The sequence below is a fragment of the Ammospiza nelsoni genome, chromosome 2 (genome assembly GCF_027579445.1).
Source record: "Ammospiza nelsoni isolate bAmmNel1 chromosome 2, bAmmNel1.pri, whole genome shotgun sequence".
In the NCBI taxonomy this organism is placed as follows: Eukaryota; Metazoa; Chordata; class Aves; order Passeriformes; family Passerellidae; genus Ammospiza; species Ammospiza nelsoni.
This window is the reverse complement of record NC_080634.1, coordinates 92,520,400-92,547,913: the sequence shown is the minus strand read 5'-3', so window position 1 is coordinate 92,547,913 and position 27,514 is coordinate 92,520,400. Positions and strand designations below refer to the sequence as shown.

Sequence of the window (27,514 nt, the reverse complement as noted above, 5' to 3'; positions counted from 1 at the left end):
TGTAACACTGAAGTCTGAGAGACAGTCAGACACACATAAGCAAGTTGTCTACACCTGTACTTTTAGTATAGAGACCAAACAACATTTTTTAGATTGAACAACATTAACTCAAAAGCTTCAATTGAGTAACTGCAGAAGTAGCAAGTATTCAAAGATGTAGAAAACTTTCTCTTGAGCAGTATCATGCCAAGCTGAAGTTTTCAAGTTTTTCATATTCAGAAGGAACTCAAGATAGGAAGAGACTTTGATATTCTTATTTAGAGATCACCTGGATTGTACATTTCTCTTTCAGGTACCCCTTTACTGCTAACCAGTAGTTTAATATACTGAGCTTAACTCTGTATGTTGAGATGCAGGCTTTCTGCACCCAGCACCTCTGCTTCTAGAAACCATCCCAGGAAATAAAAAATTAACCTCTGCCCATGTGTCCTTCAGATTCAGATTTTATGTCTCAGTACATGAAGTACAACAATGAAAATTTCTTAAGACATACCTTTCACAGGACCTTGCCCTTTCTTTTTCTCTTCTGAATCACTGGGATAGAGTCTTCCATTAAGTTTCTTAACAGCTGTTTCATAGTCTTCATCTTAAACACAGGAAAAAAGAGTAAGCTCTCAGGCACACTCCAGGTCTGCTATGCCCTTCCAACTCACAAGGCTAGCAGGCATATGTCATTTTTGCTTATACTTTAAGAGCTACACAAATCAAGTCAGCTGTCACTTCTAGTTTTGCTTACATGTGCTCTAGAGTGCTATTAACACTTCTTCTAAGCCTAGATAGCTACAGATAAGTGGCACAGGTTTTGCTTTTGGAAAACATTTCTTACTGAGTGATTTTATTAAGACTATCACTAAACAGATTTGGGAAAGAAGACTGAAGATTTTTTACAAAAAAACTTGCAAGATCAGGTACTTGTGGGAGGAGGCTTGCCTTCTCCCATTTTCTGTTGAATACAATGTTTCAGAATTTCCATTTAAAATATTTGCTGCTGAATAAAATTAATCTTAATTACATGCAGTACGGTTTGACATAAAGTAAGTTAACTAATAGTATTAGGAATTTGATTTAGAAGAAAAGTAACTTATTAGTATAACACTTAAGAAACCTTAGATTGTTTTTAATAAAAAATGCTTTTTTATATGTCTCAAAATACTTACTAATGTAGGTCTCTTGCTCAAATACCTCTTACCTAACCAAATACCTTGGTAATGATGTGAACACCCATAATACATCAAACAAATACCCTTTAGTCACTCCTGGGCCTCCACTGTACTATTCTATTTTGGAGACTTGAGCATCTTTGGCCATAAGGAGGACACTGACATGATTACTTCTCACTGGCCCACACAAAAATATTTCAGTGTCTAATGGTTCTAACAGTGCTAACTATCTCAAGTTGGAAGGGACCCATAAGGATCACCAACTGCAGCTCACTGCTCCTTGCAGGACTACCTAAAACCAACCCATATGACTAAGTGCAGCACCCAGATGTTGCTTGGCCTCTGATGGGCATGCTGCTCTAACTGCTGTCCTCAGGAGCCTGTTCCAGGGCCTGACCACCCTCTCAAAGGAAAACATTTTCCTAATCTGAATTTCCTGAGAGCTTCATTCCATTTCCTTGTGTCCTATAGCTGAGCAGCAGAAAGAGGAGATCAGCACCTCCTCCTCTGCTGATCCCTTGAGGAAGTTTGGGACTGTGCCGAGGTCACCCCTCAGCCTTGTCTTCTCCCAGCTGAACAAACCAAATGACCTCAGCCACTGCTCTGAGTCTGGCACTCAAGGCTGCTCACCTTGGTCACCATCCAACAGTTTGAGATCCTTCTTACACCAAACTGCACACACCCTTTCCCCACAAAAAGGCAGTACAAATAGAAATTTTGGCATTCCTTACCATCATCCTCGTCACTTGCATATCCAGGCTTATTCTTGTAACAGAAGAATGTTGAAGGGAGCTTGAGGAAGTCAGCAAGAGCTCTCTGTTCAGGGGTAGGTGTTAACTCGTAAACTATTACAACCTCATCAGATGGAACATCATCCTCTGACACTGTGGTCTTCTCAGCTTTTTTACAGAAATTGAACAAACAATTAAAACAGAATAATTTCAGAACAGGAAATAACATTAACCCCACATTATTACAGAACCTAATTAATTCTAAGGGCCTACATACTTTCTGCTGATAGACAGGAAACAAACTTAGAGGACTCAAGGACAGAACAGCAAAACTTACACACTGTTCTATTGCTTTTGGAATTCAAGCATTAAAACAAAACAGGGCTGCATCTTTATATTATTAAACAGATTGTTTAATTAAGTCCTCATGTCAAATAAGAGCTAGCTACAGAGAAGAGTGACAGAGGTGACAAACAGAGGTAAATAAGAAAACTTCAGGCCTGAAAAAAAGTGAAGTTGTGAACAACAACCTGTCCAAGCAACTGAATAGAACACATTTCAGATTACTTATGGGACAGCTGAGCCTTTTATTAGCTAATAATAAATTTACCACAACAGCTTTTGCTGAAACTTTGATTGTTACAAAAGTAAAGTAATTCTTAGTTCCACTATCAAACAAAAAAACCCATCGCTTTCAGCCTATTTAACTAGCTTTTGCTGCATGGAAATATCACCATCAGTTGTATTATTTAATTTTTTGTCTTCTTGCCTTCAACATTAAGTTATTCCTTCCACCAGTGTTGATAACAGTGCATGATCAGTGCAAAGGTTAAAGGTGAAAGTAAAGCCTAGATAAAACTGCAGATAAAATATATGGCTGCAAGACAGCTTTGGAAACAAATATTTATTATGAGAGAATGGAAGCAAAGAGAGAGGATATAGCAATTTAAACATCAGGTATGGTTTGGTTGAGGTTCTGCTTGTTTAGGTTGTGTTGTTTTGAGAAGGAGAAGTTGGGGATAAAGGGCTAAGAAATAAATCTGTGAATTATTTTTAAGAATTACCCCAGAAGCACATCAATAGCCACAACAGCTGTTTCTAAGAACAAAATGATTGCTTTAGTACCTCAGCCTATTTGCTAACAGCCTATTATTTGTTCTCTAGATTTTAGTCAATATCTGAAGGCTGGTCTCAAAAGCTTGCTATGCTTTTCATTAAAAAAATTTTTGTAAGTCTGTGGCACAGTGTAATCACAGAAAACCTAAATATCCAGCTAGAAACCAGTACCCAGTAGAAACGTAGTACCCAGTTCTTGATTTTTTCTGATTATACAGTTTAACTTATCATTGCAAGAGGAGAAAAGGACATAGGAGACATTTACAGACAAGTCCTTTGATCCTCTGAGACAACTAACACACTAAAATAAGTCTGCTTACTAAAAGCAGCTTTCATTACTTTTTATTTAATCATCCAGTAGATTAAGAGCAGCATAAAGTAAAGTAACAGCTAAATCCCAAGTACTGATTCAAATTCATATATTTTTTCAGATTATTACCACTTCAGTCTTTGCCCCACCTTTGTTTACAAGTTGATAATTTCAGGCATTTATACACCAGAGCTACAAAGTAACTTAAACCCATCACCAGCACACTCTCCTACACTAATTCTTTCTACTCATATTTTTAGATGCCACTAAGTTCTCTGAGCCTGCAGAAAGTACGTGTAGGATAAAATTCCTGAACAGCTAATTTCTAAGTTCATCTCAGGACTGCGAGACATACATGTTTTCATACATCTTCTCAGAATCCAAAAATCTCAGTCACCCTAGCTGATTTAAGGATTAGAAGTACATCTAGTAGTGTGTTATGAAGATATGCAGCTATCCTGCTATGTTTTATTCTTTCTGGTTAGTTAAGCAAGTGTCTTAATTGGACTAAGTTTGCATCAAATTCACCTGAGGTTTAAGTGTGGAGCATTTAGTCCTACAACAAGCAGCAGCTTTCCTTAGAATCAGAAAATTTTCAAAAATATATCTTTGAATATAACAAAACACTTCTTTCAACTCAGATAGATGGATGGTAAAAACATGTGCTTTCTTTAATTGGAGCAGTAGAAATCCAGCTAGAAGCCATGGCAACAAATACACTGTTCCAGTGTTTTACCACACTCATTGCTCATCAGGTTTGACAGCATTTAAGGAGTTATCATGCAGTCTCTTTCAGTACCCTTTGGGCAAAATACCTGAGTAAAAGAAACATATTTAAGGTCACTTCAGATTAGTCAAAAGGTGAAGTTCTCAGTGAAACTGATCTATCAAACACTGGAATATATTCTAGTGTTCCAAACATCTACTCAAAATGATAAAAGACTTCAACAACAAAGACTGCTGTTGCAAACACTTTAAATATATCTTCATAGGCAGCCATGAAACAAATGCCACACATACATACAATGTATTCTCAAAAGACCTGATTTTAGGATAACAGAACTTCCTAACAATTGTGTAGATTTTTTCACCCAGACTAGGATATGGAAGAAACAGAATTCAGAACAATATCATGCACAACAGTTCTTTTCAAGGCTGTACTGTATTCTTGCTTTTGTTTGAACTGACATTAAATATCTCTAGCTAGTCACAATGCTGATATTTCCCCTCATGCATTGATCAATTAATATCTTCTGAACAGAAGAAGAAAGCACCAGTTTAAACCCTAAAGCATGCTAACAGGTACAGTAGCCTGCAACTGACATGACTCAGACTTGTAAAGCACTGGTGTCTTTAAGCCCAGTTGGCAATTAAGTGCCACAGAGCTGCTGCTGCACATCCTGTAACCTGGTGGAATGGGGAGGAGAATCACATGTAAAATTTGCAGGTGGAGATAAGAACAGTTTAAAAACTGAAACAGAAGTGACATAAAATAAATAATAATACTAAAATGAAAAAGTAGAGCTTAAGGAAAAACAAATGAGGCACAATACAGCTGCTCACCACCTGCTGACCAATGCCAGACTCCATTCCCACACTCCTACTGACCCCTCTTCCAGACAACTCCACCAGTTTATAAACTGGGCATGATGTTCTATGGTGAGGAATATCCGTTTGGCCACTTTGAGTTCCAGCAAAGCTCCCTCCCAGCTTTTGTTTGTGTACCTCCTCAATGACACAGCATGAGACAAAAAAAAAAAAAGTCCTTGACTTAGGGTAAGCACTGCTTAGCAGCAACCACAACATCAGTGTGTAATCAGCATTGTTCTCACACTGAATCCAAAACCTAGCACTGTGCCAGCTACTGAGAAAAAATTAACTTTATCCCAGCCAAAACTAAAATAAGAACTTAGAAGAAGTTTATAACCTGATCTCCGAAAAACGTAAATGCATGGAGGTGCAGAACTACCAAGGTTAAACTTCTTTTAAATGTTGTTCCAGCACAACTCAGAAACCATTCTCCAAAAGAAGTTCCCCCTAAGAAAAATTCACATCATATTTTTACTGGATAGGCTTGAAAACCTAATTTAGGAAGGACTTCTCAAAATCCTTTGCGATTAAGTCAGAGCTCAAAGAACAAAAAGTTACACTGAAGACAATTATCAACTGTGAACAAACCACTAAAAATATAATCACAACCTAATTATTAGAAAAGTAGAAGTGAAGAACAGTCTAAAGTACCAGAAAGGCTTATTTTGTTTCTTTAAATACATTCCCCCTGCCATATGCCCCCATATAAAACCATGATCAATCCGAGGTAGGAAAAGTTCTTGCATGTGTGCATTGGCACAGAATGATTAATCACTCCACATTATGGACACTTATGAAAATAGAAATTAATTGTTCACAAACTCCATCCACAGGGATGGTTGAAAATACAGAGCAAGTGACTTTAGGTTATGTATACAGAACAGGAATTCAGTGCTCAAGTAAGAACAGCTTATCAAATGACATTTTGACACTTTGAAACAATGCAAGACACTAATACTGGAAGACTGTCTTATGCAGACCAAAAGTTTGTTATTTAAAATTAAAATACTTTTAAAACCGTGTAAGTTGAGCATTCTTACAGCAAGCATACTTGCAAGCAGCACACTAGCAGTCAAATCTAATCAAACTATAAGCTGTAGCAGTTTTGTCTACAGGATCTGAATGTAAACAAATTGGTTACAAATTGGCAGAAGTTTTCTAACAACTAAGGTGGACTATAGATTATATATGAAGGTGGCTCTCACTTCTGTGCATTCTTTCTTTCTAAAAGCTCAGCAGTTAACACTGACAGTTGGGAAACTGAAGAGAACACTTCCACAGAGGCTAAATACATTCAAGCTCTTGACTGGATAAGCTGTCTCAAGATCTTCAGGCTATGTCATTGACATAGAGTAAACCACATCAGGCACCACAAGGCATTCTCTGAAAACAAAAATGTAATTTCTCTAGAAAAATGGAATTTAAGAGATCTAGTGTGCACGCATAGTAAAACTGTGATGGAAGAAGTGCAGGGCATATATCCTCAAAAAACAGGACAAACAGAAGCCAGAAGCTTAAACAGGGCCATCCATTGTGCTGGCTCATGTAAACATACAAAGGGCTAGAAACATTCTTTGACAGGACAAATAGAGTAGTCAGACACACAATTTTAAGTACTCTCCTTCAGCATGCATGTTAATTATAAGGATTACTGAGCCAGCTGCTTTGACCCAGCTGGGTTATTGTCCATGCCTGCTAGAGTGTTTTTATCACACATTCAGTGCAGTATGCAAATACCTTTACTATCAGGTTGCATGGAGGATGTGCTTGTCCAAAAGGCCATTGGATTAGATTTAAAGAGGCTAAAATTAAACCCTAAAAAATAAATTGTTGGTATATAATTTTAAAAGGATAGAACAGACTTCTCTATGTTCTGCAAGTATTCCATAGTCATATTTCACAGCAGGAAATTTCATCTGTTTCTACACAAGCTTATCCAACTCATGTTAATGAACTGCAGCTATCAGCTTCTGCCATGTCACTTCACTACACTTAAGCTAATAAAAAGACAGGACATGTTCATAATTCTGAGACATCCCATCCTTTTCACAAAGACACTTCAGCCCATTACAGTGCTCCTGTCACAGCCACAGCTTCTGCCTGTGCATCTTTTTCAGACTATAACAGAAACCATACAACTGAGTATGCCATCACAATCTCTTTTTCAGGCTCAGGAAGCAGGCTGACATTTGATGTTAAGCTACACAACCAAAATTACAGAGGCTGGTATTTAACACTTGAAACAAAGTATAGACAAGTTCCAGAATACCCATCTACTTAATTATGGGGATAATGCAATTTTTAGCTGAAGCATACATCCGCTGTTCTCACACTTGGCCACTCAGAGTAAAGACGCAGGTACATACAACATCAACTATCTATTTAAGTCCCAAAAGCAAATCCACAAATTCTTTGGGCATTTAAATCCAAGATTCAGATGCAGCACTTCAGAGTTTAAGCTCTACCTGAAAATTCTGATCTCAGTACACAAATTTCCATCCTGCATCATAAAGTTATTTTCAAATAAAAATGAAAATATGACTTGAAATTCCCTTCTTTAGTTGAACCACTGGAGAACATGTGGATACCTGCATCAAAACTGAAAGACACTACCTATTCTCAAGAGAATAAACAATAATGAATAGCACAGAGCTGACTGCTTAGTAAGTTGCATACTTGAATTACTAGTAAAACTCCTACTCACCTTTTTCCAGAATTCTAAATGAGAAGTTGGACGGTCCATCTTGTGATGAAGCTGGCAAGTTGTCTACCTTGCTGTCTACAGGCTTCTGAGTAGCATTTGAGATTTTAGGTGGTTCAGAGCCTTCTGGCTCTTTCTGTGCTGTGTCCTGAGATGCTGGAATATGGCCTTCACTCTTTCTTGGGGGATTAAAACTGAAGCCAAAGAGAGAACCAGTGGCTGAAGTATTTCCAAATGTGAATGTCTTTGATTTTTCATTACTGAAAATGCTCTTGACAGATTCAGATCCAAATACAAACTTTGGAGGAGAAACCACTGTTTTTGTTGGTGTTTCAGAAGTACTTGCCACCTCTGCAGCCTCTACAGTTGTATCAGAAGTATCATCACCATGGCTGACATCAGTTCTTTCTCTGGTTGTTTCTTCTAGCACAGCTACAGCATTTTTACCACATGGAAATTCCTTTGGTGTATTGGCACGAGAAGAAAGAGGTGTTATCAGTGTCTCTCTCTCTTGGGCATGCTTTGCTTCATCAAAAATTTGCTTAAATGAGTCTGCAACATCTTGCAGCTTGAATCGCACAGCCAGAAGTTCCACTTTTCTTTCCCCATCTGCAAAGTCACATGCAGTCCATACCCAGGCTCTATCAGATCCTTTCATTTGTTGCAAATTCATCTCTGGTGTTATCCTGTGATTGGCACAGAGTTTTAGTACCTGGTCCCTTCTCATTACTATACGAACTTGTTTGTTGTCATAGTTCTGCAATATCTTGATATCCCCAATCCCTCTCTCTTTCCACTGATTTGCATCTTTGTCGTATCTGTAGAGTTTGGCTCTATGGCTGAAGACAACTTGCTCATTTTCCTCACCACTGGTCACTTCCACAAGATCAGGCAGAGGTACCACAGGTTCAAAGTATTGTCCATCTCTTTCCTCTTCTTGAGTAACATCAGAATCTTCATCTGTGCCTACTGATGTTCTACTCTGATTCTGTTTGGCAGGAGATTTGGATGGGCTCAAAGCAGATTTAAAGCTGAAACTAAAACCAGTGGTAGACTCTCCAAATCTAAACAGATTTTTCCTTACAGGGCTACTTGCAAGAGGTGATGCATATACAGAACTGCTTACACTATCATCCAATGCTTCTTCACGCAAGTCATAGTTATCCCACTCCAGAGTAGGGCCTGTACTTTCAGCATGTGGCTTTATAACCAAATCAGAAGTACTGCTGGTACAAGCAGGGTTTCCACTTTCCTCTTCTGACAGTTTGGTTTTGTCATCTGTCAGAAAAGTTTTGAGATCTTTTAAGCCACACTTCATTTCTTCTGCTTTCTGTATAAGCTGAGCTGTCCTACCTGTATCAACAAGTTTATGGGGTGTCTGCAGTGGTATATCTAGTAGTAGCCTCTGACATTCTTCAAACTTCTGTTTGAACTCCTCAGCCTGCTCTGGTGTCTTGAATTTTGCTGCCAGATGCTCCAACTTTGCATCACCATCAGAAAAGTCATTGGCCATCCACATCCATGCTTTATCTGAGCCAGACAGCTGTTTCAAGTTCATTGTTGTCGTTATCCAGTGATTTGCACACACCTTCAGTACTTGCTCACGCCGCATCAATATTCTTACTTTGCCGTTAACTTCGTTTTTAAGAATCTTCAGAATGCCCACCCCACGTTCCTTCCACTGGCTTGTTTCTGGATCAAACCTGAACAGCTTTACTCTCTGGGAGTATAACACTTTCTCATCTTCCTCTCCTGTAAAAGGTTCTACTTTTTCAGGCATCTGAACTATAGGTTCAAAATGGATATCATCGCTCTCCTCTGTCCTATACACATCATCATCCTTCTCACTAAGGTCAGCAGAGGTGTTAGCTTTCTGATCTGTTTTAGAATTTTGTGAAGAAAACAACTTTTCACCTGCACCTGAAAAGCCTTTGAAGTTAGGGTCCTTTTTGCCAAATTGAAAACCTTCCCTAGGAGTACTTTTTGCAAGCTCAGCAAAAGTAGAAGTGCTGCTATTTTGCCCAAAAACAAAGTCAATTTTCTCCTTGTCTGCTGTTTCTTGAAATTGGAATCCAATTCCACTGTCTGAGGGCAATTCCTTTTTGTCTTTTTCATCAACGCTTTTTAAGAAACCAGTTGTATGCTCTTTGGATGGCTCATCTTTCTTAGTGGTATTTTTACTAGACTCCTGTATCCCAAATTTACTAGACTCCTGTATCCCAAATTTAAATCCACCTGCAGGCATTTGCATTGAAAAGCTAAATCCTTCCTTTGCAGGCTTAGCTTCAGTATCAGAAGAAATCTGAAATGTAAATGGTGGTGTCTTGCCTTGCTCAAGACCAAACTTAAAGCCTGTTGCCAACTGTCCTCCACCAAGTTCAGGCAATTTACTTTTCAAGCCAAAAGCAGGAGTTGGCAAAGCATCGCCAGCTGGCTTAGCAGATGGATTCGGCGTTTCACAGGCTACGCAGGTTAGCGAAGAACCTTCGTTCCTCACAAGACAAGTACTACAATCCCACTGACCTTCCTTTTTAGTAAAAAGCCCTTCAAACCCATTTTTCTGTGGCTTACTTGTATCAGCAATGGAACCAAGCTCCAGACCAGCAGATGCCAGAACAGAAGGTATGGATGTATTTGGTTGATTTTGAGGTTTTGGACTCTGACAGGAAGAGCAGTTCACATCTTCTGCTTCATTTCGGGTTGAGCATACAGAGCAGTCCCACTGACCTTCCTTTTTAGCAAAAGGAGATCCAAACTTGTCCTGCACTGTGTTACCACTTGGTTTCAAACTTGCAGAGCCAGTCATTGGAGTGCCATGTGTTTCCCACATACCTGGATTTGGACTTTCACATGCTACACAGTTCTTTACAGTTGCTTCATTTGGAACTAAACACACTTTACACACCCATTGGTCCTTCTTTAAGAGATGCTGCCCAAACCCACCAGAAGAACAGGCTTGCTGAGCATCCTTCCCAAATGAAATGGTAGTGCTAGATGCAGTGGATGTAGCTGTAAGGGTGCCTTTGCTGTCAGGTTCACTGCTTGTTCCATCTTTTAGAAACTGAAAGCCCAAGTTCATGGTCCCAGAAGTGGTTCTGTTGGGCTCCTTGATGTCTTGATTTGCTGTTTCTTTTGCAGTTCCACTGCTCTGAGCCACAGACGTGTCAGCATTTGATCCCAAGGATTTTAAAATATTCTGTGCCTCCTCAAACTTTTTTTTGAAAAGCATTGCTTCTTCAGGTGTTTTAAATCTAATTGCAAGCTGTTCTGGTTTTGGCAATTCATCTGCATAGTCTAAAGCATGCCATACAAATGACTTATCTGATGCAGCATTTGGAGTTAATTTCATATCAGTATTTATGTAGTGATTTGCACAGATTTTCAGCACTTGGTCCCGTCTCATTAAGAGACGAAATTTGCCAGATACTTTATGTTTCAGTATTTTCACATTTCCAATACCCCTTTCTTTCCATTCTTTAGATTCTGCATCAAAACGAAAGAGCTTGGCTCTGTTGCAAAAGAATTCTTCTTCATCTTCCTCACCTGTCTTTACTTCAATCTTATCAGGAAGTGGTACTACAGGATCAAAATGAGGACCATCATCATCCTCATCTCCACCATGGGTGCTTCCTCCTTCTGTTTCATGACTTCTATTGGCCAAATCTGAATTTGAAGCCATAAATACAGGCTTACTTGGTTCTTGAGCACTAAATGTATCACTCTTCTCAAAACCCACATTTTTGTGTACATTTTGTCCTGTGTTATCTCGGAGAGACATGCCTGGAATATGTTTATTGCTAAAATTGAAAATATTTCTTGAACTGTTTGTGGGATCACTAACTGGCTTTTGATCAACGTATCTATCATCCTGTAAAGGTTTGTCAGATGTTAGAAGATCCAAGAGGCTTTCTCTACTATTAAAAGGTGCATTAAGGGGCTGTGGAGCAACTTGAGGGGGAGAAGAAAAAGTGAAGTCTCCATCATTAGACTTGAAGTTAGGTTTAAACTTAAAAGTTGTTGGCTGACTTGGCTGTGCTGGTGTTGACATGGGTGGTTTTGATCCTTCTGCTGTTCCTGGCTGTCCAAATTTAGGCATTGCTTTTGGTTCTGCAGGCTTTAAGGTGGGTGGCGTGGCTGAACGGTTTGTGAAATAGCCTGGTTTAGGCAGTGTTGGATTGGTGCTTGCCTGTGGAACACTGTAGTTGTAATAGTCATCAGCTGTACGAGGAGAAATGAGTGTAGTGCCAGGAGAATCAAAACGCAGAGGTGGGCCATACATTTCTTGGGAAAACATACAACCAGAAGTGTTTTGCAGAGGTGGTGTATGCATGGGTGGTGGCTGATAGGAATATATATGTGGCTGAGGCGCAAGTCGGTTCATGCCATAGACAGGAGGCTAAAGAAAAAGCAGACAACAAGTGCTCTGCTTATTAGGGTAACAAAGAGGACAAAATATTACTGTGCTGAAGCCCGTGTAACGTGCACTCTTAAAAGAAAGGCATGCTTTCAAGTTTAAACCTAAACCAGTTTTACCTTAGCTTGAAACTTGATGGGCATTTGAGAACAAACATTGAAAAAGGGGCACAATATGAGTGGCTTTTACATGAAAAAAAGTTTTGAAAACCCCATTCTCTTTTGCCACACAATTAAGGGGGGAATAGTTAAGCGCTATCATACATACCAGTACGAGAAATGTACACACATATAAAATATTTTTCTAGCTTTTCCACCCAAACTCCATATCCCAGAAGTTAAGCAGGGAGACAAATTATAATTTTATCCCTAGCAGTTTAAGTTGACCAAATTCTGCATAAGGAACTGCAATTACATCCAACAATGTACAGAATCAAAACCAGTCAGTCGTTTTCAGATCATTGGAAGCATTTTAAGGAAAAAAAATTATTCTCACCTTTGCCGGTGTTACATTGGTTGCAGCAGTTCCCAGAAGATACTGAGAGTTATAGGCAGGTGACTGGCTGTAGAACACAGATGGGCCAGTGGTAGCAACTACAAAGGAACACCAGGAAAACAGTCAACACTTATCTTTTCTTGTTGTTGTTTTCTACATACTCTTGCTAGCAATCAGATTTTAACAGTGAATCATTAAGACATTTTAGCGTTGTTTTCAAAAATCTTGATATAGCTAAGCATTTAGATAAAAATTCTGCAGCAACTTGCCTGTTAAAGGGGCTTCATGAAGATTTTGTGCTCTCTGATAACTGTCTGGTATTGCATCAGTTCCATAGTTTTCAGCAGGCCACCGATGAGATGCATTTGTGTTGGAATTATTAAGTTTCATTTCTTGCAAATCATTCTGTTGAGATAGGGTGCCAAGCAAGAGTGTAAGTATTGATTGCACAGGTATTTGTCAAAGAAAATATAAGGCATGATCACCTCCCTTTTACTATTAAAAAGCATGTTCAATCCATGGTATGGGACTAATTAAAAAAAAAAAAAAAGTAGTACCTGCCAGATCATGCGAGACATGTGCATGGAGTACAAAGTACTTTCATTGTGTTCTAAAGCCAGAACAAGCCAGTTAAAAAAACCAGAACCAAGTGAATGAGAACCAAGCTGATAAAAGCAGAATTCTTTCTACATAGAGAAAGAGTCCCTTAGACGGGCTGCCTCAGCACTCCTGCCCACGTCCCAGAGAGGAGCTTTTAAGCAAAAGGATTTACTCTGGTACTAATTTTATGAAGCTATTTACGGAAAGTAATTCTAGGAACTGTAAGTTAGCCCATGCACTTATCACTAGATCCTTACCATAACTAAAAAACTAACAGTTCATTACTGAAAATGGTGACAGAATTTTTACCTTTAAAGCTTCCACTTGCTGACAAATCATTTGAAGTATAGATTTATGGTCTTCTGCCCACTGAGGGGGAGTTTTTGGAGAGAACTAGGAAAAAAAAAGTTTATTGATTCATCTGAGTTTTTCTTACAAGATAACAATTCCCTGAAATAATAACTGGCTAACATACCTTGTAGGTCTTAGTTGGTGAAAAAGAGAACTTGGTTGGTGATGGAGTGGAATGTTTCACTGCTGAATCTACAGTTCGTGACAGACCGTTTCTGAAGGCAAGACTTCCCTCTTCACAGTTCTCACCAAGTTCCTGGATCACCGTATCTAACACTTCTCTCACAGTCTCAAGAGACACTGGTAACTAGAGAGTTTATTCAAACACGAGTCATGATTGCAATTCTTCCTCAGAACAAGACAAACTACATTTAGAATTCTGGCTGAGCAATTCACAAGTCTTATTATGTAAACACTGGAGTTTTTTTCAGCAAAGCTCTTACCTTGCTAGGATTCACATAAGTAAACAACTCACACAAAAATAATTTTTTTTTTTTTCAGACTATCAAACTAAAAGACAGTGGCAAAAGCTTTTATTGACATTAAAGCTTTCATCCACAGGGTAGCCAAGATACCACACAATCTGGTCGGTTAGAGAAGTTACCCAGGATTTAACTTGCCTGAAAGCCTGGACCAAAAATAAGTACCTTGAATGCAAAGGATTTCATTTTTCAAAATGGACCTAAGCTACTGCATTCATTGGAAGAAGTTTTTAAAGCAAAAATTACTTACTTTCTCTGCAACTGACATATCTGAGGAGCTTTCTGCAATAATTTTCATTAGATAATACTTGGCTTTAAGAAGGTAAGTTTTATGTTCTTCATGTTCTTCTGGCAGCATGACATCATTTTCAATTTCTTCTGCTTTTCTTTGGAAAATCTGAAGAATAGGATGCAAGAGTGAGGAGTATCAGTCAGAAGAAAACTGAATAAATAGAAGCACTTCTGGGTAATGCTATTTACAAACTTACCATGGCAAGATTCCAGTATGACACCACATTCTCAATAGCTTCAAATGCTATTAAAGCATCATCAGTTTTGCCATCAACTGCATCCAACATAGCAAATGCTATCTGTGCCTCTTCTTCATACGCTGCAACCTGAAAGACCTACAAATAAAGTGAAGGAAAACTTATACTTAACAATGGAACGACATAACCTTTTTTCCTGTAACACCAGGAGAATTCTTTTTCAAGCAAGTTGGTACTGAGGGTGTTCAGTGCCTTCAAATCATAAATACCATTTCAAAGGCAAGACCAAAGCTACAAGGAGAGAATTTTCCCCCTTTATAAAACCCTATTACCCAATCTCACCTTTGAGAGCTTCACAGTAGTAATAACATAGAATACTACAATGTAGACAAAAATTCCACAACTTTGTTCATTACTGACACAGACCCTTCTCTTCAGCCTTGTCTCAATTGATCTGTACCTGAACATCTACACTATGGAAGTGTTTGAAGAGAGGATCAGTAGGTTCAGAAATACTCCTCTTCTTTTTGATAGTTTCCAGCATTGGCAGAACTTTCTTCCAGTAGTAGACACCTCGTCCAATATATTCCTTCTGGTCATAGAAGGAGTTAAGGTTAATTCCCTGGTGAAGAAAAGAAAATAGATGCAGATGTTATTTCAACAAATGCAAGTCAAAATGCTACTCCTACATATCCTTCTCTTATTTTCTTTAAGAGTTCCAAAGTCCTTTTCTGACATGAAGCAGAAAAGCTACGTTAAGTAACATACACGTAGAAAATAACACAACAGTTTAAGACAAGAGTATTTCACAAAGTGACAAGAACAATAAGTTTGTCTGATAAAATATTCAGATATTCTTAATAATACACATTCATCCCAGCCCCTCAGTCTGTTCATAATTGATAAAATAAGAAAAACACTTTTGCTTCCATGTATTCAAAACTAATCTCAGCTTACTGTTTTCTGCAAGCTTTTTGCCCAGTGTATGATTAAGGCAGGTTGAAGGCCATGCTTGTCCAGTGTTCGCAGAGTACTTATGCCATGCTGCACAATAAGCCTCAGTTTTGCTGCTGTTCCTGGTCTGAATACAAGAAACATTCCTTGATTAGTATTTTGTGATTGTCATCTGTTCACATATACCATTCACTTCATGAATACAGCCTGCAGCTTTAGTCCTAATTTGCCTCTAGGTACAGAAATCTTTCAAGCATATCAAGTCCCTACTACAGGAAAGATTCAATGTAAAAAATATGTAAAAAAAAATTAATTTTACAAGAATCTATAGGGACAATCCAAATTGCTGTAGCAGATGCTCCCTAAAGGCTTGATCAAACATTTCCAAACTGAAAAAGCCTTACACTGATTTTCTCTGAAGAAGAGTACGAACAGCATCCCACCAGGATTTTTGCTTTTCAGTATAGAGTTGTTTGCATATTGGCAATGGTAAAAATTGAGGCTGATGTGCACCGTAGTGAGAATTAAACTTCTCTTGCAGTTGTAAGTTGCTAGTGAATATCACCCCAAGTAGGAATACCTGTTTTTAAAAAATAAATTAGAGTTATTAATTACAAAAAACTTAATTTGCACAGTACCTTAAAGAACTTGAAAGTTCACTTACTTCAAGGTCTAACAGGCAAATAGATTCAGGAGCATCTGTCTCAAGTCTTGATGTTTCTTGGGGCAAGTGGAAGAGCTGTTTTAACCATTTGCGCATGGGGGGTAAGACTGACATGGAGTTCCACTGCAAGCCAAGCCACACGAGGTGCTGGAGACTGCCATTGTGCAATCGAATGGCACCTGCGCAGAAAACAAGGTTGGATGCAAATGTCAGCTTCCTGCAAGCCCTCAGTACCACTATCTGATCAAAGCTGGATTTCACATTGCACTCCGTCACAAGGGCCAAAGATACTTTAAGACCAATGAGCATCAAGATTCCAGGTTTCTGGAACTCTTACAAAGAGTTACAAACTTCAGTACAGACAAACATACCAAGTTCATCTAAGTGCTCAAAGCCATCAACTGCTGAAGCTTCTGAGGGGATGACCCTCATCTATTCCATTCTCAGCTTATTCTGTCCAACAGATAACTGATTTTAGCAAACCTATTTACTTCTCCAAAAATCCTTAAGGAAGTACTGAAGAAGCACTACTTTACACTGCAATACAGTATAAGTCTTTTCTATGACATTAAGGCAACTTTGGACAGCCATTCCAGGTATTTGTCTTTTGTTACAGTACAAGTATTTGTGTACCAGTACCTCTTCCACAAGTATCTGCAGAAGAGGTTATGCTACGCAGAGCTGGGCTGAGTTTCAGAAAGTAACAGTTCTTACCAATATCGTATTTGTGAAGTTCTATTTGCACTGGTGCTTGTGTACTGACATTTCCAATATCATCTGTGCCAATAAAAGACCTCTCTCTAGAGGCTCCACTCTCAAACAGGCTATCAAACAATGCAAATGAGCCATTCTTGTTTGCAAATGATTCCACAATCTCTTTAAAGAAGTCTTGCTTGCCATGACTTAAATTCAGCAGCATATGACCTAGAACACAAAAATACCACTTCACATAAATAAAACAGTGAACACAAGGAAAGCACTATTTGCTATGCTGGACTGCTCTTTGCTACTGAAAGCTGGATGGGAATCAGGATTTCCCCTTATGAAACCTACAGACTGTTCAGGTATGTTCTCCCTGTAATTAGGTCAGTGTTTCAGCACATAGGCTTTCCAAGCTTTTAGTGACAACAACCCCAAAGAATTTTTAAATGCAGTTCTTTAGGAAAACAGAGCCCTCCCACCATGAATCTTCTAAGGGCATTGCAAGTGACCTTACAGATGTGATACAAGCAGAACAAAATCCATTCTGAAGTAAATGAACCTCATGTCTGGCAGCTTCATGTGTTTTCATCTCTAAGAATTTTGTAGACTGAAACATTGTCTATACTTGGCAGGAAAAAGACCTAAGCTGATGAACAAGTGAAAGGATAAAAAGATCAGGGAAACAAGCTAATCTTTTCTTTCCCTCTTGGGGCTAACAATACTTGCAAAACAGCATGAGCAAGCAGAAGCCATTTCCAGTAGATTTAACAGATGATAAAAGTTAAATTCTACCTTAGCATACTAGAAAGTCAAAAAGGAGGAAAAACCCCAACCACTATTGAAACAAGGAGAACACACTCTACCAGCAGCTTAAGAGGAGAAAATTAACTTTAGGTGTCAGAACCAAAGTAGTGTTTTGTTTTACATATGTAGTCGGAATCTATAAGGCTTTACTATACACTGGAGTGACAACGTTACAAGATACACAAATGTGTTCTTTAACAAATCTTAGACTTTACAGTAGATTTGCAGCACTAAAATGGAACTAAGCAGGTATTTTTTTATTACCAGACTGGCTTTTTCGATCACAGGCCAACATTTCTAGCATATCTTGTCCAGTTTGATCCCCCTTTATGAGTTTTGACTTTGGTTTAGGAACCTGGTGAAGTAAGGAGAAAATTGTTACAGGTTTTACCACAGTAAGAGCAGGACATTTAAATGAACCTTAGAAATTAAGAAATAAGCTTATTTTTAGCATTAGAAAGCTATAAGAAAACAGGCATTATTCATTCTGAAGGTACATATATTGGGTTATGGTTTTGTGTGGGATGGGCAAAGAGAGCAGAGAACCCACCTAAAGTACACAGATGTGCAAGTATAGCTCTTGAAAGTAACATTAAATGTACACAAGAGCAAGTAATACCTGCAATGCAAGCAATGGTATAAAAAGGACAGTCAAGGCAAAGAATTCATAAAGCAAAGAATCTTGATTTTTTTTAATTTAAAAGTTTAAATTTTTAAAATTTAACACTCATCATGTGTACTTGTATTATGAAAAAGGAAATACACTACAGGAAATAAATGCACTAATACTTAAGAATCAGGTTACTCTGGCAAGGGGAACAATTGAAGGTAACTTTTAGCCTGTTTGTGTCATTTGAAAATTTTAAACAATTGTGACAGAGGAGGGTTTGGTGAGTGAGGACAGTTCTCCTTTAGATACACAAACACTAGTTCATCTCAGGAATACAGGAATTCAACATATGAACAACTAGAAAATGTCAAGAAAAGCATCAAGTGAAGGCTTAGACTGAAAAATCATTTACCTGAAAACTCAGGAGATAACACAATGCTGCTAGTTCACACATAGCTCTCCACTGTGTCTCGTTGTCCTGGGCCATTTTCAGCAGCAAAGCTCCAGCATGCATGTACAGCTGTCCTCTCATTTCCACGTAGGTACGAGACAACTCGTCAGCCGCACTCACATATGGTTTCACTGACTGAAGTGCACGATCAAAACTAAAATGCAGAGAAGACTAATTCTAAACAGAGTCCTGGTAAAAGCTACAGCAGCTGATTGGGGTTCATGCTATTTAACTGTGAATTAAGTAACTTCATGAGTCAATGCTAAGCACTGTTTCTATTGCTTAAACCCAAGTTACTAGGAAGTATCATCACCTCACACTCCCAAAGCTCTCAAGTTTAAGCACTACCTAGATACCTAGTCTTTTTCGTCACATTTTTGCACAGCTACTTTTAAAACTATTGTCCTGAACCACGTGGATAAACTTGTTCACTACTGCAGATTTAGAGACATACAGGAGGTATTATTGATTCTGCCATTTCTTTTTATTATCAAAAAGGTCCAAAATACTGTTTATTAGGCTGTTCAAAAAAGGAAGGTACTACAGAAATTCTAGTGCCTTTAGATTACTATACAAGCCCCACTCAGGAGAGGACTTCCAGAAAACAGTTAAAAATTTTTTTCAATTACTGGACAAGACTATAATGGCTGTCAGCATTGCTATGATCTGGAAATGCTTCAGATGTGAACATCTCAAAACTCTCTAATAAGTCAGAAGCAGAAAACCCCACATGGTCAATGTTAGAGGAAAAAAATAAAATAAAATATGCATGGGTATTAAATATTGCTCATCCATTCTATACTGCTTCAAATACTCATGCAAGATCAACAGACTCAGGAATATTTTTACAGACTGCAATATAACAGCCATTATAGTACTGAGGAACAACAAATTAGTAAAAACCAGTAACAAACAAAAGATAATGGCAAGAAACAAACACACAAATTATTGACTACAAACACTATTTTGTACTATTCTAGGTGCACCATGGATGGTAAGCCTTTAAGCCAGCTGTAACATCACCAGTTTCCTCTGAAGGAGACTATTCTTGCTTCAGGTGGTTTCCTCCCTCCCCATTACACTATATACACAAAGTTCCTAATTACTCCAGTGTGCTGTGTTACTTAATAATAGAATGACTAGGACAAAGTTGACACACACAAGAGGTAGCTTTGGCTTTTCAGTTTGACTTCTGTTGCTTTGGATTGGAGTTTTTTTGGGCCAGTGTTTTTTTCCAATTGTTTGGGAAATCTGGATTAGTCAACTGCTGAAGTACAGAACAACTTTTCCAATCAGAGGAAAAGGTACCAAGACCCAGGATATAAATGAGTCTTCTCCATGGCTGTGTGCTGACCATTCAAGCATCTGTCAAAGATAGTTTGGGGTTCACACCCAGTAAGAAACACTCCTGCTGGTCAGTACAGAGAATCTCCTCTCCCATCCAAAAACAAGATAAGCTGTGAAACAGAAGCTTAGCAGATGTTATGTGACCCCAAACAATTCTTAAGAGGACTTCTTACTACAGAAAAGTTTAAACAGTACCTTTCAAGTGCCTCTCTGCATTCCTGAACATCTCTAGAAGAAAGTGTCAGTTTGACAAAGCTGGAATAGGCCAGCAGATGATCTTTCTTGATAGTTCTCCAGTTATTTTTATCATACTCCGAGTCTTGTAAAGATTCCAGATATTCCTAAAGAAGAAAGTTCATCACAGGATAAGGAACAGTCATCCTTCCATGAAGACAAGGGCAGTACTTCTCCAAAACACACTAGTAGCATTTATTGCACAATCCAGTTTCACAGGTGAGACTTAACATATTCTTCAGCAGCAAAGTTCCAGGGAACTACTTGCTTGAGCAATATTATCCCTAATGGAACTGCTGTGTCTAACTGAGCTTTTGAAGTTAGAAACTCAATAGCTCTATAAAGTTTAATTTTAGGGAGAAAATTCCAATTAAAAAAAACCACACAAGAAGTATTTTGTAGTTCCACTGGTTTCAGCAGACTTGCATTTGAAGGAGTTAAATCCCTTGAGAAACAGCTGCCAGAATAAGGATACTAAGAGAAATAGACCAGGTAAAAAGATATGGAAGACTACCACAGGATCAAAATATGATTAAACACCTCAAATGTCTCTACAACACAGGAACACCATTCCAAGCTTGACTGCAAAGGTATTCTCTTCTCTGCCTCCTGACAGTGGAGCACAGCATCCTTTAATCTGTTATTTGAACGATAGAGCGCCACTAGTCTGATGTTTATGTAGACATCATCTGGTCTTGCATAAAGTTCTGCTTGAATCAGGTCAAAAAGCTGATTCCACCCATCTTCACCTTTACAGTCCAGTAACTGCTCCTGTTGAAATATGAAGGCAACATATTAGTATTTCATTTGCCACATCAGTCTCTTGAGCAACTACAGTACTAAGTATCATTCTTCACTACACAGACTACATTGCTCTAGGTAGAGTACTCTTAATGGCTTTCAGGTATTACATGAAGTTTGATTAACTACTCAAATATTTAAAAATGTACATGACGATCACAGAAGAAAAGTCCTCAGAAGAATTTGCCTCTTACCAAGAGAGAAGTGCTTCTCAAAACATTTGGTTCAGTGATAGCAGAGCATGCCATAGACTACCTTGCTTTAAAAAAACCCAAACACCTTGAGACTTCAATGTGGCTGCTGCCCAAAATTACACAAAATTAAAAAGCAACACAAAATTAACGTACCAGTGCAAAAGTGACATTGCATGGCATAAAGTATTTACATGGTATTTGAGAATGGCAGCATTTTTCACACACCACAGAAATTATGACACTACAGATTTAAAAACAAAACAAAAAAAAGCAGTGTAAAGCAACAAAGTCTGAGTTCACAGATCAGCTACCTTCCTGCCAGAGACACAATGGAAAGAACAAATGACACCTATCTAATCTTCAACTCCTTGACTGTGATAAATAACAATTTCTCAGCATTCTGGAAGAAAATTCAACTTGAAACATTAGAAAGGGTATGAAAGCATGCAGCTGCAGCTTCCTTTAAAACTGGACAAAAATGTCAGACTAGGAGCATAATATCTAATAGTTGCTTTAATATTAAAGATACTAAAATAATTTAGCAAGACTTTGCTTGAGGCAACACGCAAAAGGCACTCCACACAGGTACTGAAAGCTTGTTCAGGCCTTTGAACCAAGTAATTTTGAACTTACCTTCAACCTGTAAATAGCAGGGCTCCCAGGAAAGAGCTTAGCAGCTCTGTCAACCCAATATTTTGCTCTTCCATCAGTGATGTCATTATTGCATAGTAACTCTGCAATCTTCAGTACAAGATCTTTCTGTGTTGGGTTCAACTCCACAGAACGCTATTTTTCCCCATGCAGACACAGGAGTAAAAATAGAAAAAGGCAACTTTAACTTATGGTCCATGTACAACAGGTAAGAGTTACACCCCCACAAACATACCCAGCTATTCAAATGAGTTAAACCTATAAATACAGAGCATATAAGAAAAGCCTTTCTACATGCTCCCACTAGTTTACAGCACCCCAATAGAACTGCTAAAATTGAGGAAAGCATAAAAGAAATAATGCAAACCATTTCCTCTGTATCTATCACCAGCTACTGCTATACACAAACAGCAGGACTACAACAACCTCTAGTCTAGCCAGGTGTAAAAACTTTAAAAAAAACTAAGACACAGTTTAAGGAGTGTGATAGCACTTCATACACAGAGTTGTATTTGCCAGACTTCTGAGTCTCTCTGGAACCGGAACAAAGGAAACTCAACTGGAAATTTGACATTAATATGCTTGCCTAATCAAAATTAGATTTGACCATCCCCTCTGCTCCTGCCCTCTTCAAAACCAAACAAAAAACCACAAACACACTAAGCCTCTAGTCTTCTAGCAGCAGCTAAACTCCAGCTGTCATCACAGTTTGTATGACAGGATTCTGTGACAGTAGTCCAAGAGTCTATGCATGACTTGGGCAGAATTTAACAGCAGGTTAAAGATCAAGTCCAGAAAAAACAAAGAAGCAACTTCAAAATATACTACAGAAGCAAGCAATATCAAGTGAAGAATCCTCTCCACAGTGGTTCATGTGCTTTCCATAGTTAAATGTGTATGACACAGTTTCCCCAGGAGCATGTTTTCTTCTATGGGTTTGAGACTGTTCAGCCACAGAAGGGTTCTAGAAGTCCTTTTATAAAGGAATAAATCAGAACATCAAGGGTTGTAGCTCAACATAGTACTTACCTTGTAACACCCAAAAGCTTTTTCTATGTTATCCTCAGCTTCATAAATTTGTCCAAGAAATCTGTGTGCTTTGGGATCTCTCTCTTGTACATTGAGGTATGTAGAGATATATCTATGAAGGGGAAAAAGAGTCTGTTACTCAACAAGTACTTTTCACTAACACTCCCCCTCCCATCCAAGCTCTAACAGCAACTTTATCTGCCACACAGGACACACAGACATATTTTGTTCTAAATGCTTTAGCAAACCACAGAAGCACAGACATGTTTTGTTCCAGACACTTTGTCAGGACCTTTAAGTAAGCAGCAATATGGTTTACACCTGTACAAAGGCTATTTCCTCACCAGCCAGTATTTCTGTTGATTGAAATAGCAAAAGCAGGAACTTGTAGAAATGGTAAGAACTACTTGATACAACGACCAAAAAATCAGCCAATTCAGCCAGGTAAGTTTTTTCAGTACCACTTAGCTTATCTTCTTTTAAGTTATTGTTCTATTATTTGAAAAATCTAAATAACATTCAATGTCCACACTGCTAGCTTAAAGCAGCATTATACTCATCTTGGTTTCTCTGGTCTACTTCATAAAAACAAAGCTTTTCTTTTACATTTAGAGAAGAAAAAAACAAATATCCATCAATGCATGTTACCTTTTAGCAAGTTCATACTCTTTAATTTCAAAATACAGCTTAGCAAAGAGGAATCCTTTCATCGATTTCTGAAGGAGAAAAAGCATGACAAACACACTTTAGACATTCAGTACTTCAAAAGTAAATCCCTAATGAGTGACCTCTCTTTTCAGCAATGCCTAATACTCAAGGGACTGAATTTGATGATTCATTATCAGCTCAAATCCACCCATCATATATAAGGGTTTGTTTCTGAAAGATGTAGGTAAAGAATGAAAAGAATAAAAGTTTTTGCAATACAAAGCAAAATATACTAGGAAGATAGAGACTACAAGAGAAGAAAACAACAAGCCTTTATATACATGGTACTTCATACATGACTCATTAAAGAGAGTGGAAGAACAGTGTTATCTACATTTAGTTTATTGCTGTGTAATGTAGCAAGGAAAAATATATTCCACAAATCAAGAGAGATCTGCCATTTAGCCCTACTGTAGTGCACTGTAATTAGACACTACTGTGTAAGTATACTTGAGGAAACAGCAACTTTTGCTTAAGTCAATCTCACTTGGGTAAGAAAGGCATTTATGCACCAGTTGATTTCTGACTAAAATAACTTTAACATATACACCCTAGGAGCAAGAGGTGAAACAATCTTCCTGTTACAAGGTGGTACAAAAGAAGCCAAAGTGGCAGAAGCATGATCAGGAGGAAAAGTGAAAGGAGCGAGTTAAAGAACTGAGTTACAAACAAATCAGACAAATTTAAAGCTTGAATTCTCAATATCAGTTCAAAAACAATTTTGCTTTTAAACAAAGAAATGCTGGAGCTAGTTAGAAATGTGATTCCAAACAAGTGTGTATATTTTGAATTCACTTGAATTATAAGTCTCCCTCCCTCACCACTGTAATTAATGCAAAATTTTAAGCAGTTACAAATGAAAGCAGGCCTCCTAGCACACCTCAAGTTTCCAGACTGTATTTTTGAAGCCTGCTATAAAAGGGAAACACTGAAGAGAAACACAAAGTCAGAATGGAGCTGCATTTGGCATCTCCTTTTAAACATGGATGAAGGAAACCTCAATATAAATGTTTTGCAGCCTTATAAGCACCCCCCTCCTAAAATCAACACAACATGAAAATCAGTAACATTTCCACCTGTGACTGTGCTTATAGAATTAGTTGTAAGCATTGCTTATTAAAAAAAAAAAAACTAAAGAAGTAAATATGGACCAGCTGGTCTTAGCACAACAGGAGAGGGTTTATTTTGTTATTGAGCTCAGTAGGAACACCAAAGCAATTAAAGAGCACCTATGTTCTGAGAGCAATGCCCTTGACACTGGCTGCTCTAAACAGCACCCAGAGCAATTAAGCCACAGAACAACTTTGTTGCTGTTGGGAAACAGATACAAATAATGACGATGCACACAAGGCCCGCACAAAGGCCCTACTGCATAGTAGTGAACATGATGTATTCACACTACACAACACAGTGCTGAATATTCTAACTTTTAAAAAAATCAATTCAAGAGCAGTAGAACAGGATTTTTCAGGATTAAATAGCTCCCACGAATCGCATCAGACTGCTCACTGAGATCCTTTCCAGATACAATGAAAAATGGTAACAAGTTATGCAGAGGTCCTCATCCTTCTGGCCAGTTACTAAAATATAACAGAAAAATTATTTTTTCCCAGTTCCTCCTCTCCGAATACTACTGCAAATACAAGAATATTAATGACACAAGACATAAAAGAAAACTGAAAGTGCTTCACATCTTCCTTGGTTAGATTCTTCTGAAAAAACGAAACCCGGGAATCTTGGTCTGAGAAACGAAACTCGGGAAACACAGGAACTTAACTCTTACAAAACTGAAGTAGTCTGTACTCATGGACCCTAAAACTACACTAGGGCTTACCAGTTGTAAATTACAGGTGCACAGCTCTATTAAACCACTGCTCTCAGTTAGGGAAAGCACCTTCAGCACGCCAAACACCTGGGCCCTTCCTCAGCTCCCCCCATCTCACTCGATTTACAGAGACCCTAAGAAATTCTGCGCTCAGAAATACTCCCAAAGACACCTTAACTCACAGAACATCAGAATAGTCAGGGATGGAAGAGACCTGCGGAGATCATCTAGTCCAACACCCTGCCACGGCTCAGTCACCTAGGGCACGGGATATCGGCGCGTCCAGGTGGGGTTTAACTACCTCCAGAAAGACATCCCTGCAGAGAGGGATCCTTTTTCCTCTTACCGCCAAGGACGGACGGGCCAAGCAGACCAAGCCCCCAAACCGAGGCGCCGGGCTCGGCGCCGGGAGCCCGCGGAGAGCAGCCGCCCCAGCCCGGCGGCGCAGGGGCAGCGAGCGCAGCCGCCCCCGGCCCGACGGCAGCGAGGCCTCCCCGCGGCCCCTCAGGACGCGCGGCAGGGCCTGCAGCGCCCCACGCGGGGCGGCAAGGGGCCCCGCACCGGCCGCACGGAGCGGCCGCAGCGCCGCCCGGGCCCGGCGGGGACGGGCAACGCGAGGCCGCGCTCACCTCTCTGGGGGACGGCGCCGCGGCCTGCAAGGAGGCGACGTAGCGCTCCACCTCGGGCTTCGTTCGCCTCATCATGGCGCCGCGGCGGCGGCGGGGACCGCGCCCGGCCTCTGTCGCGGTGGAACGCGCCTTCCCGGCCGGCGCGGCGGCAGCGGCGGCCCCGGCCCGGCGGCCGCGGAGGGGAGGCGGAGGGAGGAAGCGCAGGAGCGACGCGGCCGCCGCGCGTTACGCAAGTTCCCGCTCAGCCGCGCAGCGCGCGCAGCCCCGGCGCGTGCCGCCTCCCGCCCCCATATCAACGGCCGGGGGCGGGGCCGGCCGGCGCTGAGCATGCGCACAGGGGGCGCGGGGGCAGGGGGAGAAAAGCTGTCGTGGAAAACTGTGAGAATCCAAATGTTAGCAATTTCTCACCTGAAACTACAACAAACTCACCTCAGTGATATATAAAAATATATATGGTGATTATGTATTTATCACCTAAATAATATACTCTATATATGTATATATATACACACACACACACACATATATATATATATTTAGGTAACAAATTTTCCCCTAAAGCTAAGTAACAGTTCTGGCGCCCTCACCATAAGAATGACTTGAGGACGTGGAAGTGTCGGAGCAAGTCCAGAGGAGAGACGCGAAGTTGGGGGGACTGGAGCATCTCCCCTTCAGGAAGGGTGAGGAAGGTGGGGCTGTGCAGCTTGAAGAAGAGAAGGTTCCACGAAAGCCTCATAGCAACCTTCCGGAATCTGAGGAACCTGCAGGGAAGCAGGAGATGGACTTTGTCTGGAACTGTAGTGATAGGACAAGGAGTAATGGGTACAATTAAAAGAAGGGCAGTTTAGGTTATCTACAAGGAAGAAATTATTCACTGTGATGGCAGTGAAGCACTGGCACAGGCTGCCCAGAGAGGTTGTGGGTGCCCATCCCAGGCAGTTTCAATCTGGCCTAGTGGTAAGTATCCCCCATTAAAGACCAGATCTTTAAGGTCCCTTCTAACCTGTAATATTCTATGATTCTATACTTCAGAGCAACTATAAATTTAATCTGTAAGCATAAGGCCCTTCTTACTGAGATCCAGTGTTCTAGAAAATGAGTCTCCAAATATTGTAGCAGCTGTGGTGAGAAACCTTTTTTTCCAAGGACTGTGGCTAGTATAATTAAACAATTAAGCTCTAAAACACAGCTGGGAACATGGACTGAAAGATAGACCAGCAATCCTCAAGGCAGGACAGATTTGCAAGCTGTAGTTTTACAGGTTTGGTGGCTCGAGGATGAGCCCTGTGGTGAAATTCCCAGCAGGAAGCCTCAAATTCTACTCACTGGAATTAGCCATCTTTCCTGCCAGTTCAGATGCTTTGGTCAAAATGAGGCCACTGGGCCATGTCTCTGAAGAAGTGTAATTAAAAATTTCTCCAGTTCTCAATCTCAAACAACCCACTGACAGTCACAGGATTCCTGCTACACCTT

The 27,514-nt window shown here is 39.6% G+C and overlaps 1 protein-coding gene across 4 annotated transcripts in view; it reads right to left on the bottom strand.

Annotated features, from left to right (window-relative positions):
- The window catches only part of RGPD4 (RANBP2 like and GRIP domain containing 4), a 33,457-nt gene extending 7,188 nt beyond the window's left edge, over positions 1-26,269 (bottom strand). The window contains exons 1-23 of one of the 4 annotated variants that reach the window (XM_059494045.1): positions 26,042-26,247; positions 23,528-23,595; positions 22,880-22,991; positions 21,833-21,985; positions 20,745-20,975; positions 20,166-20,311; positions 18,585-18,777; positions 17,827-17,917; positions 16,771-16,980; positions 16,057-16,235; positions 15,797-15,972; positions 15,396-15,519; positions 14,899-15,060; positions 14,439-14,576; positions 14,201-14,347; positions 13,593-13,775; positions 13,427-13,510; positions 12,787-12,922; positions 12,518-12,615; positions 7,612-12,004; positions 6,645-6,722; positions 1,892-2,059; positions 494-586 (exon numbers count right to left, since the gene is read on the bottom strand). In XM_059494045.1, coding sequence (XP_059350028.1) covers positions 494-586; positions 1,892-2,059; positions 6,645-6,722; positions 7,612-12,004; positions 12,518-12,615; positions 12,787-12,922; positions 13,427-13,510; positions 13,593-13,775; positions 14,201-14,347; positions 14,439-14,576; positions 14,899-15,060; positions 15,396-15,519; positions 15,797-15,972; positions 16,057-16,235; positions 16,771-16,980; positions 17,827-17,917; positions 18,585-18,777; positions 20,166-20,311; positions 20,745-20,975; positions 21,833-21,985; positions 22,880-22,991; positions 23,528-23,595; positions 26,042-26,116 — 7,438 coding nt within the window. In that variant the 5' untranslated portion in view covers positions 26,117-26,247. Of the gene's footprint in view, positions 1-493; positions 587-1,891; positions 2,060-2,114; positions 4,133-6,644; positions 6,723-7,611; positions 12,005-12,517; positions 12,616-12,786; positions 12,923-13,426; positions 13,511-13,592; positions 13,776-14,200; positions 14,348-14,438; positions 14,577-14,780; positions 14,840-14,898; positions 15,061-15,395; positions 15,520-15,796; positions 15,973-16,056; positions 16,236-16,770; positions 16,981-17,826; positions 17,918-18,584; positions 18,778-20,165; positions 20,312-20,744; positions 20,976-21,832; positions 21,986-22,879; positions 22,992-23,527; positions 23,596-26,041 lie in introns of those variants that run through there. The other 3 variants (XM_059494046.1, XM_059494048.1, XM_059494047.1) reach the window with 3 other exon arrangements.
- Between the last annotated feature and the right edge of the window lie 1,245 nt (positions 26,270-27,514).